General features: G+C 33.4%; 1 protein-coding gene across 1 annotated transcript; it reads left to right on the forward strand.

The window, feature by feature from the left end:
• The first annotated feature begins 1,603 nt into the window (after positions 1–1,603).
• On the forward strand, positions 1,604–3,825 carry LOC147403395 (pollen Ole e I family allergen protein). The gene is made up of 2 exons (XM_086438975.1): positions 1,604–1,836; positions 3,342–3,825. The coding sequence occupies exons 1-2, from the start codon at positions 1,784–1,786 to the stop codon at positions 3,661–3,663; spliced, it is 375 nt and encodes a 124-aa protein (XP_086295101.1). The 5' UTR covers positions 1,604–1,783; the 3' UTR covers positions 3,664–3,825.
• The last annotated feature ends 8,840 nt before the right edge of the window (positions 3,826–12,665 follow it).

The following is a 12,665-nucleotide window of genomic DNA, read 5'->3' on the forward strand; positions in this document are numbered from 1 at the left end:
CACCAATAATACACCAAATAATGAAATTAAAAATTACTTGGAGTTAAGAGTAACCATTCTAAATTTAAATGATCAAACCCCTTTGTCCTTTGTCCTTCGTGATTTCTTCTTATTCTCTGTAGTTCTTTACTTTGAACATTTTGCTTGAGTGAAGCACTTTTTTGAGTTTTACTGCAATTGGTTACGAGAATACCAAAATCATCAAGAAAAGAATCAGATTTGGTAATTGTTTGATTGACACAACATACTATGTTTCTTCTTTTCGTTTATTTCTTATACTTAAAAGAATCCTTCTTTTGTGGGAAAAACTTTGAAGTGGGTCACACACACTTGAATGAATTGAAGAAACCATCTCCTTTACATGATAAGTGGCCCCTCCTGTTTTCAAGCTGATGACATGCCCTTTCACATTTTTGTGACTAATGAAAATAATTCAATGTTTTCAAACTGATCACGAGATGTCCCCATGGACCTTGTTTCCCTTCTTAAAAAAATAAAAGATGACCTCAATGCCCCAATTTTTGGTTTCTATCATAAAAAAATCCTTGATTTTTCTTAGTCATCTTCAAACACTTCCACTTCTACGGTAAATTCCTTTTAATCTATCCAACTCATTTTCAATCTCACCTTCATTACTTATAGAAAACTTCTGATTTTTCTATTCAAAATACCAGCATGTTTTTTTTGTTTCTTTAAAAATCCAATCATATTCTTGAGCTTTAAAGGTTGACCAAGATAGAATTTAAGGTTAAAGAGGATGATTGAACATTTTATGAAGGTTGAAATAAGATGAAATATTCGAGTTGAAGAGTGGAGTAAAATATTTTACCCAAGATGTTAAAGATAATTGATTTTGAGTTATTTATTCATTTTATTACAAATTGAAGATGAGGGCACATAGATCAGTTTTTATTTGTCTCTTAGAGAAGATTGAGGTTAAGAGGAGTATTGTCATCATTATGAAAATACAAGAGTAATTCAAATATTCACGAAAATGTGGAAGGCTGTGTATAAATTCAAAAATAATAAAAGCCACTTGATTAAAGGAGTGACTTTAAATTAAATAAAAGCATCTATGTTTCCCATACACTTTCACGTCAAGAAGTGCACTATGAGGTTCCAACCTAAGGTGACTTCAGCATTATTCTAATTAAAATTCTAAAAAAAATTACTTCTAAGGACTCTCTTTCGTGTTGGAGTGACCTCAAAATTGTACTTCATATCACACTTTCCTGATGTCGAATGTTTTTTTTCTTGTATATCGATGAAAAGCCTATGCAGTTCCTAGTTCCTACACACTTAAAAGTGTGAAATGAAGTACAATCTTGAGGTCTTTAAAAAATCAGCTTATAAACTTCTGGTGTTGCAATAGAACCTCTCTATTTGAAGACCAGAGTTACAAAGTCCAAAATACCCTATGAGTCCTTGGAGAGGGTACTTTTGTCAATTGAAATCCCCCAATTCAAAACAACCATGTTCAAATTCAACAATTGAAGTCATTCCACATAAAGAAATGGGTATTTTTGTCCAATTAATTAGAAAACGATTGTTTCGAGAAATGGCACCTGACCAGTGGCAGTGGCCCCTCATTTAAACCCATCCTCAAATCTGAGATTTCTGAGATCAGAGATAAATAAAGACTTCTAAGCTTTGTTGGATGTGAGAGAACTAAGATGATGGGGGGAACCAATCTACCGAGTCGACTCGTTTTTCTCTTTTTTCTTCTTTGGTTTGCAGAAGTAGCACCTTCAACATCAACAATGGGTGGGACTGGAAGAGAGATATGAGACGTCCTGGGTTTCTCTACACAAGAAGCAGAGGCAGGTGCACACCTCAGTAAGATTCCCTACTTAACCTTCTCTCTATACTTAGCTTTTCATCTACAAATTTCCTCCAAAAATGAAAAATAAATGAAAATCAAGTGTTGGGTAGTTCAAAATATCTCCATTGTCGTCGAATGGGAGGATTTTGAGTTGACTCATATTGGAATTTTTTTTTTTTTTGGGTGTGTGTGTGGTAAACTGAGTCAAGTACCCAACTGACTTTTTTTGAATTTGTTTGACTGAGTCATTGATTCGGCTGAGTTAGACTAGTGGTTTCTATCAAATCTTCAATGAACCCTAACACCAGAACTGTGGGACTTTCTAAATCATAGATAGATCTGGACCATTCAATTAATGGGGTTACTTGATGGAGACAGGACCAAAACTGAGATTTGAGCTTGAGGAATTTTATTATGTAACCAAGACTCATCATCCTCAGTTGACCTTACCTACCACTGTGATTTGCAAGCTACCTATCAACTCTTCAATCTTGATCACTCATTATTTATAATTTATGAGAAATAGTAAGAAAATCAGACCAATCAGCAAACTTTTTTTAGGGTTGAAAAGTTGGACGGAAATTGTTCAATCATGAGCATTGATTGGTTAATAATCTATGGGCCAGGATTTGGGATAATGGGTCATCCCTCAATACCACCTTTTGTGCACCATTTAAAAAAAAAAATGTTTGGGAATTAAAAGAAAAAATGTTTATTTATTTATTTATTAATTTGACACAAATATGATAGACAATAAATGTTGACTGGCATTACAAATCGGAATCGTGGATATAAAAAAAATGGTTCTTGGCATTCTCCCTTGACCTCGGCCTTCTCTAATAGACTCATGAAAAGTGACCTAAATACCCATCGTCTTCAACCTTTAGCCAAAATCCCATGATTTTTCTTTCCAAAGCTAGTCATCTTCAACCTTTTGGGTAAAATTTATATCTTGATTTTATCTACTTTAGGCCTCAATAACAATATAAGATTTCTAGAGAACTAGAAGATGATAGAATTTTGGATTTAAAAATTGAGGATTCTTGGTTGGGGGTGCTTAAGGTGAGGTTGAAAATGATGGTTTGAATAGATTAAAAATAATTTACCATAAAAATTGAAGATGAGCCCATTTTGGTCATTTTTCATTTAGGCATAGAAAAGGACACAAGTCTAGGGGCATGCCTGAAAAATATTCTCAAATATTGACATCTAATCATCCCACAAACATATGGTATCTCAAATATGAGAGATGTTTTGTTCACATAAAAGTAAATCCATAATTTCATAGTCTTAATACACGAGGGTTCATGTGATTGGTTGATCCAGGATCCTGTAAAATATATTCTGGATGTAAAATTTTTTTTTCCACAAATATTCACCAAATGTGGAGGGGGAGTATCAAAATTATCCAATTTCTTTCAGAAGTAACCATACATGTTGCAAGCAACAATAATGCCACTGTGAGACAGTTTAGTCTCCCTTTAATTTAAACCTCGTTCCGATTTGCCTCCCTACACAGGTTTTGGAGCAGCCGAAGAGAAGCATGGCCAAGGATGGTCCCCCAATTATCCTCAGTGGAGAAGGTGTTTGGTTCAAGAGCATTGGAGCGATACCAGATCGAGTTGACGCTGTTAGAAGCGACGGAGAGGAATGATGACAATAACGCCTTCTCTAGCTTGTTAAAGCAATCTTGTGCAGCATTGCTAAACTCATATGCTAGAAAGGAGTTCCCTTACTCAGCATGGGAAGTCAAGACTCTCCTAATTCAAGCACTTGTGTCTGAGAAAGCTGCAGCACTTCAAGCTAAGCAATTCTCCCTTGCAAATGAGGCATGTACTTAATTAGCTGTATAAGTTCAAGTAGTGTGATTTAGACTTTTATTTTGTCTGTCTCCTCCTTAGGATGATGGGATGTTAGCCCTGTATTTTGGTTGCATTGATGGGCCATATGTATGACAATTTTAAATACTTCGATAAAATTAGAAACAAACGAATTTGGGAAAATGTGGAGTAACTCCAATGAGGGGTTGAGAACGCAACCTGGGATCAATGAATGGTTTATAGATGGTTTGTGCATGCTCAAAGAACTTCAGTTACAACTCCAATTAAAAGAACTATTTAAGATGTCTTTGTATTCTTGTTTGTGTTTGGGTTTCAAGAGGCAAAATCAAAGAGGACCCAATCCAATTCAAACCCAATCAATTCACCATCCAAAAACATCTCACACAAGGTTCGACATGAAAGACCTTGGTGATCATCACTACTTGTTAAGAAAACCAGAGACAATGAAGAATGAGAAGAAAAATAAGATGCAATTACACATAGCAAAACACAGATTTTACATGGTTCCTTCAAGAATGAGATACGTCCACAGATCACACCGATTCCGCTATGAACAGAAAACTTGCAATTATGTATTACACCCTTTCACTGAAAAAGAGAAATATATACGGAAAACATAACATAACCAACAATGTGATTGATGTCTTGACCAACAAGGTTTGACTAATAGTCCTCAATATTGACATGTTATCGATTATAACGACTTTCTCTCTACATACGACTCTGATCTACGAATTGTTATTTGTGTTGAATTTGTATCTAGATAAATTATTCAATATGGCCACCTGATGTCATCGTCTCTAATGCTGTCAATGGGTCAGGTTTTGAACCAACCTGTTGTGGATTGGGTTTGGGTTGTGTGACTAGGCTTGTTAGTAGTTGTGCCGTCCGGGATCCGGATTTGGTGTTTTAGTTCTATCAGGTGATCTGTCCTAGTTTCATAACTTTATAATATATTATTTTGTTTATAATAATACCACTCGCACAAGAGAACCTAAAAAAAATATGGAAAAGAGAATAGAAGGAAAGGAAATATATCCTGTTAATGGACCAGGCCACGTTGGTTCATAGGTAAATTTTTATTTGGTAAGGCCTGGCACAGGCCAGACCAGTATATGGGCTGCATTTGGACTAGAGTTTTGACGGGGGCCCATTGACAACCTTAATTGTCTCTCTTAATATGTGGGCTCCATCACAAATATACCTTTCTTGATCCCTTCATGAGAATTCGGAACCCTAGTCATGCTGGGTACTTGAAAATGACCATTTTAGATCTTTTATTCAGGTCTAATTTTGGTTACAAAAGCAAATTACAGTATATACCCCTTCTAGCTTTTTTGTGGGTGGGACCGCATATAGTGTATTAGCTTAAGTTTTAGGCAAACTTTGGACTCTTCATTCCAAGTTGGAAAGGCAGTTCCCTTGCCGCCCATACGCTCCCAAATCCTATATAAGGAGAAAAGGACAAGAAAAAAAATAAGACGCCACTTTCACATACCATTTAAGATACCTTGCAACCCAAGGTAAGACCCATAGCACTTGTTTGCTTTTAATCAACAGATACTTTTTTTTGTTTTTTTTGGTGAAAAATGGTCAAGATATTGATTTTCTCAGTTTTTATAAAAAAAAAAAAAAATTATAGATTACATTGTCGTAATTATTCTCTAAAACTTTCATATTAAAGTTTTCTAGAATTATATTGGAATATATAAAACTATTAAAGCAAATTAAAAGGCTCCACTTATGACTTATCTATGTTAAAAACTCTCTCCATCCTTGGTGATCTTGAAGTTCTTTCTTGTCATTTTCTCCCAAAAAAGAGTTAAAATAAATTGTTATGATGTTAATTATCAAATTATGATAATCAACAAGCATTAGCTGCACTGGCCAATGCATCCCTCCAAAAAGGGGGAAGTCTTAAGTTTAAATCCCCTTACTGATATTTGGGACTATTGCATGTACCAGGGGGACTTGGGACAAGATATAGTACTTAAGAGACCAGTTGCATTGACTAGTTGGGTCTACGGTTCCAGAATCCCCGTTATCAATTTTTATTTTTATTTTTATCAAGTTATAACAATATTTTTATTTTTCGAATTATTGTGTTAGATAGGTGATTTGATTAATATACTATCCTAAGTTGATTTTCCCTAGAAAATGATTAAGCTACATCATGGCAACCAACTATATATATATATACATACACACTTGTAAAAAGGTAACTTTTGGGTAAAATTTTATCCAACTTTCAATTTTGTAAGTTGATTTTGTAAACCACTAATTTCAGTAGATACCAACTTTCGTAATTGGTATAGTTTGCAAGTAGTAATACCACAAATTTGTGATCGAAGCGCTCAACCTTCACTTTTATACCTTTCAAAGAAAAAAAAATACATTTCAAACTCTATTATTGATATCTATTATCACAACCTATAAACAAAAGAGTAAACCGAGACCCAACACCCCTCCTGTGTTTATCAACTTATTTGACTTTGGTCTATCAAGAATAAAACCCCCAACAAGTGTTAAAAGATTCTTGAACTCTTCAGCTCGAAAAGATTAGGTTTCCCTATTCTCAGGTACAATAATTCAAATCGATGCAACAAAAATAGGCCCCATAAGCATACTTTAACCTCTCTTTTGGGAGCTTATGCTTATTGGGTCGGTGTTTGTTGGGTCAATATCTTATGACATATATAAAAATAATAATTATTTTTTGATGAGCAAGGGAGTTTGTGATTAATAATTAATAGGTGAATGTGGTCTTTTAACCTAGGTCATGCTTGGTATCAACACTCTCGTATACAAATTAATATAGACTTTAACTAATTTAGTAACTCAACATCTCGTATACAAATTAATATAATTATTTTATTTATTTATCTAAAAATATTATAGTTATTTTACCTATTTATTTAAATTTTTATTAATATTTTATTACTTTTATGATTTATCTCATGAATTTTTTATATTATTTAAAAAAAAAAAAAATTATTGGCCTTACAAAAGTAAGTAATAATACCGTTACTTAAAGAGGACATGGATTGCGTATGCGCTCCAGCTCCTGCCGTGCGCAGATGGTAGGGAAAAAGGTTTGATTAAGAAAGCACCCGATGTTAGTTAAAACTACATTTTTGCCACTTGAAAATTTAATCTCTTTTTAATTGGACCTTAGGTGCATGTCTAAGTTGTTAATGACAAATCCTAATTTTTTAACGGACCATAGTCCACATAAATTACCAATTCAATGATACCAATACTTAAATCATCAGAATGAATGAGCTATCGTCAACCATTGGCTTGAAACCTTCATCCAATGGTTAGGATTGTTTAATTTAATTTGAATATTATCCGTTGATCGAGTATGTCTGCATTCAATGATGTTAACTATCGAACCATGGTTATAAAATTTGACTAATCATGAAGAAAATTGGTCAGTTGTAGGAATGTTGACCAAATATTGGAGAGGTCCCCTTGAGTATTATCTTTGGGATAAGGGAACATGGTTCAAAATATTGGAAGATATCGGCCGGACCGGGCCTGGCCCAATAAGAAATATTGACCTTGAAACATTGCATGTTTCAGAAATATATTACATTATTTCCTTGACCCAAAAATTCTCAGTGGGACATTTTAAAAAGTTGGAATATGACCATTGATGAAAATATGATGATCAATCAATTGTTTAAAAGAAAAAGTAATGAATGGCATTGCTGTAAATTAGTGAAAAAGTTGGATCATTTTGCACCACCAAAATAAATAATGGAAAAACTTCATCAACTAGACCAATAAGAACGCCAACACCACCATGTTCTACACAACACCTTTGCCTCTTTCTTTCTTTCTTTCTTTGTTTCTCAATCTGTTTCATTGCTTGCTCTCATGTCTAATTTCAATCTTGGGAAGAAGCTTCAACCAGCTAAAAAGGCTTGGAATTGCTTCAAATCCAAACTTGAGAAAAAATTCCATAAACTCAAGAGATCCAAACCAATCAAGAAAACCACCCATCGTTTCAACACCACTATTTCTTCTGTTATTTGCCACTCCAAAGCTATTAGAGGACGTAAGAGACCACGACCTCCTTCTATTCGTCTTCATCATCACCACAATCCACAAAGCTTTGCACCTGTTTACATTGATGAGCTCTTTGTGGATCCTTTAATGGTGAAAGAAAACCAATATTTGGTGACAAACAAAAAAGTGGGTGAGAAAGCAATACCAAGTAGTACACCCATTGTTGATGCTTCAAGAACAACAGTGGAGATGAAAAATCTCAATGGATTTCCCCGGAAAGAAACAAGCAAGGAGGGTGATAAGAAGGGAAGGTTGAAGTTTAAGAAGAATAGTATGTTGGGGGTAACATTGATGCGTGGAGTTGATGAGAGAGCAGAGGAATTCATAGCTAAGTTCAAGGAAGATATGAGGCTTCAGAGGGAGAGATCCCTTGAAGAATACCAAGAGATGCTGGCAAGAGGAGTTTAGTATTTCTTTTTCTGTTATTTTTCATTTTTTTAAATATTGATATTCATTTTATTCATGCACCACATTAATTTACAAGATTTGTTGTTGGTTTGATAATTTATAGAAGAAGTTTGGGTTAGGGTTGTTTGGTGTGGTAATTATTTAGGATGCATTTTCTTTTTTCCATTTCTTTACTTTATGTAATTTGGTGTTGCTCTTGTATTTGATTTGTACTAAATAATTGAGTGGGTCTGATGTGGTTCTTATTAGGTTGCTTAGAAAGAAGAATGTGTTTAGAATTCAAGTAATCCAAAATCTTAGCTATGGAAAGGACATTGGCATAAAAGAAATCAAACAAGGAAAATGGCAAAGATCAACATATCAGACCATCTAGGGATATTGACACCTTTGCAATAATGGAAGATATGGCTAATTAGGAATATGAACACATTTCGAATAACAGAAGACTTGACGTAAGATATAAGCACACTTGCAATATTACAAGATATATGAATTTTGATAGAATTGAATGGTGGAACATGAATCATGAGTTAAACCCTAGATTTTTGAAATAAGGCTTGACGATATATGATGATGTGATCTACTAGTGCGTTCAACATGGTTCATTGATATAGGGTCAGTCAATTTGTTATCGGATGGCTTGGTTTCCTAATTAGGTTCATTGGTATATTATAATATGATTATCATCCCAATAATTTGAGGTTGGTTTAATAAATCTTGTGCGTCTATATAATTTTTTGCCTAAAACCGTGTTCAAATGCAATAGAATTCATATTCAATTTTACTATCTCAATCACCATCATCTTTTTTTTTTTCCCCACTTTTTTTTGTTCTTTCTTTTTAATCTTTCTTACTATACAGGATGGCTGTAATCAAGTTTCCTCCCTTGATTTGCACAATATATGTAATCCGTTCAAAATCCGTAAAATATTATGCTACCATATATGGTATTACATTACATTAAGGTTTTAATAGAGAGATGGTGAGTACATTAATAGCTAAATAGTTGGTGCAGAAAAATGAGAGTTGGGGGAAGTGGTAAACCTTAAAAATCAGGATTTGTCAATAGTGTCTCTTGAAAGAATTTAATGAGTAGGAAATTTTTAGCTGTAAGTCTAATGGGCTGGGCACTTAGGTACTAACCCGGTCTGGAATTTGTGTCGGATATTTTTTAGTCCAACCTTACCTTTGTGGGCTCAAGATTAAGTTGCTAAACCTCGTTCTTTCAGCCAGGCCAAGACAGGTTAACGGGCCCAATTGACATTTCTTACGCTTTAGACGTTACAACTAAGAACATCAAGAAAACAATAGTTAAATATTTTTATTTTTCTGGATAATTAAAAAAAAAAATTAGATAGAAGCAATAAAATTTACTTTTAAATAGGTGGAAAGACAAGCATATTACCTGTCAATTTTAAACTTTTAGACATCAAGGATTTTATATTTCATATGCACACTCGTCTCACATTCCCTACTCTAAAGTCTAAATGATCATTATATCAAACAAAGAAGAGAAAAAAATTGGTAAGACTCAAAAGTAAGGCGGACGTGGACTAAGAATGTTGGAATTTCATTTATTGTTCTTGATTATGGAGGAGTACCTGCATAGAAGAAGCGTGGTACAATACTAGTGCCGGACATCCTTCATTGGATCGTCGTGATGGATCTTCTTCATCTATATATGCCTCCATATCCTCGGCAGTGACCTTATATACTCCGAAAGTGGCCCTAGAAACAATTCAATACTTGCATCTCATTTAGGTGCTGTTTGTTAAATTGAAAAAAATAAGTGCTGAATAGTATTAAGCGTTGAAACTTATAAGCGCTGAATTTAAGTATTGAAAAAGTTGTTTGTTTAGATGCTAAATCATGTTTGTTACACATTAGTGAAGCTGGTAAATTGTCTTTGTTACCCTTACAATCATATTATACATTGTTTACATATTTCAAATGTTTATTTCTTATCAAACACAATAAAATATTTTATTTATTATAAAATTAAAATACAATTCATTTTAAATAATAAATAATACTCAAATATTCAATTTATAAATAATAATTTTTATTTATAAAAGCCCACAAATTTCAAATTAAAAATAATAATGTCGTACAAGTCACCAAAATTTGAAATCAACATTAAAAGAACTTAATTTTGGATGAATAATTTTCGATGGAAATGAAGGATGTGTAATTATAAAAGCACCCTATGAATTAATAAGGGTAACTCATACCATAACCAACTTTTTTTTTGTTTCATATGGGTTAAAATTTTTGGAATGAGCAAATTTTTAGTGAGGATGGTTTATATGATCTAGAGATCATCCTCACTAAAAATCAATCCATTTTGAAACTTCTAACTCGTCAAAAATAAATTTAAAAAAAAACAAGGACGATTCACGATTCTTGATCTTGTTTTGATAAGGTTAGAAGTTTCAGGATGTACTGATTATTGGTAAGGATGATCTCCTCATTATAGAGATCATTCTCATCAAAAATCAACTTATTCCAAAACTTTTAACTCATATAAGACAAAATAATTTAGCCATGGTATGGGTTTATTAATTTGTGGGGTGCTTATATATTAATGAGGAGATCATCCTCACCAAAAATCAACTCATTCCAAAACTTTAAACCCATATAAGACAAAATAATTTAGTCATGGTGTGGGTTTATTAATTTGTTGGGTGCTTATATACTTATCCATGGGATATAAGTGGTAATATCCATTTAAGAATAAAGGCATACTTGTCCATACTCAAAAAAACGAAGGGCATACTTGTCCGTGTCGAAAAAAAACGAAGCGCTTACCGCTTCAACACTTTTTTTTAGCATCAAAATAGTGCTGAATTTTTTTCACTTATTTTCAACAATAAACGCTGAAAAATAGTACAAACAAAAACTGCCTTAGTTTGGCTTTCTTAAGCAATAAAGAATGAAGAACATACCTCATCATTCCTTCACACATTGTGTCTCCGCTACTTTTCATAACTCTCTTATTTGTTTCTTTCATCCTCCTGTACATATGAAAGTTTTCAGTCTAAGCTGTTAAAGGCTTAAGCAATAATAAAAACAATACTAAAAGAAACAGGCACATGTCCCATGCATGTTCACCTGTTTAAGTGCTTCAGCAAGTTTTATCTGATTAAGAATCAATTCCTAAAGCATATCACTTCCCCATGTATCAACATTTTTCTCCTCCATTGACGAAGGCTTCTCTGTATGATAAAGTACACAGCAATACGATTATCAGGGCTGACTCAAGATGGCATAAATGCATTTAGAAATTAAGAATTACACTTCACATGAAAAATCTAGCAAATCATATTTGAGAAACCAAATTTTTTATATCATTCAAAAGTTCTCTAAAGTAGGGGTGCAACTTGGTCCAGTTCAAATCAAGAACCGAACTGATGGCTTTGGGTTGGTTTGGTCCGGGTTAAGAAATGGAAAACCAATCAATTCGGGTTGTTTCTCGATTCAAAGCGTGTATAGAACCGAACTGAGAATAATTCGGCAAGGGGAATTTCGAAAAAATAGGACAAAATTTGGAAAGTCCAAGAAAAAAATAGAGAAAATGAGAAATAATATTAAAAACTAAAAAAGTACAAATATATATTGTACTTTTAGGCAATTTTTTGCAATTTTCAATAATACCTTTAGAGCAATACAACTCTACTAAATATTTACACATGAATATGATAACATGTTTCAACACAATAATATTGTGCATACTAAAAAGTGTCTAGCCGTTGACATTAGGGGTGGATTTAGAGTGAGGGCACTTGCCCCACAAGAATTTTCAAAGTCTATGGATTAGTGAGCTATTACAACAGATCTTATCGGTGTATAAATAAATTTGCCATTATTGCCCCCACAATTTTTTTTCCACTCTTTGTTGCCCTCACAATTTTTTTTTTCACTCTTAATTGTCCCCACCTTTTTTTTCCCTCACACGGACAAAGTCCTGGCTTTGCTCCTGATTGACATCATGACATCGATAAAAGTTAACCACCGTAATATCAAGGCATATTAAAGCATCAAATCTCATGTAAAACTACAATAATAAATCATCAAATCTCATACTCATACCATTCATACACGATTCATCAACACACGATACAATGGATTTAGCCATTTAGGGTTTAGATTGTTCAATTATATATATATATAATATATATATATATATATATATTATATATATATATATATATATATATATATATAGGGTAGCGTTCAAGGGCAAACTTTTTAGCAAACTTTTTGGCAAAACATTTTTCAAAACATAGGTTAGAGGTTTTGGAATGGGCTGATTTTTGGTGAGGATGATCTCTACGGTGAGTAGATCATCCTCACCAAAAATCAGCCCATTCCAAAACTTCTAACCCATGTTTACCAGTTGAAAAATCGTGGACCGTCCATTTTTGTAAACTGTTTTTGATGGGGTTAGAAGTTTTGGAATGGGCTGATTTTTGGTGATGATGATCTCCTCACCGTAGAGATCATCCTCACCAAAAATCAGC

This window comes from Akebia trifoliata, chromosome 4 (assembly GCF_017979445.1).
Source record: "Akebia trifoliata isolate Shusen 1 chromosome 4, ASM1797944v1, whole genome shotgun sequence".
Taxonomy (NCBI): Eukaryota; Viridiplantae; Streptophyta; class Magnoliopsida; order Ranunculales; family Lardizabalaceae; genus Akebia; species Akebia trifoliata.

Excerpts from the sequence above, each read along its gene's own strand:
- LOC147403395 (XM_086438975.1), top strand. The coding sequence starts at position 1,784 with ATGAGACGTCCTGGGTTTCTCTACACAAGAAGCAGAGGCAGGTGCACA. Across the intron at positions 1,837-3,341 it reads AGAGGCAGGTGCACACCTCA|GTTTTGGAGCAGCCGAAGAG; the intron begins GTAAGATTCCCT and ends CTCCCTACACAG.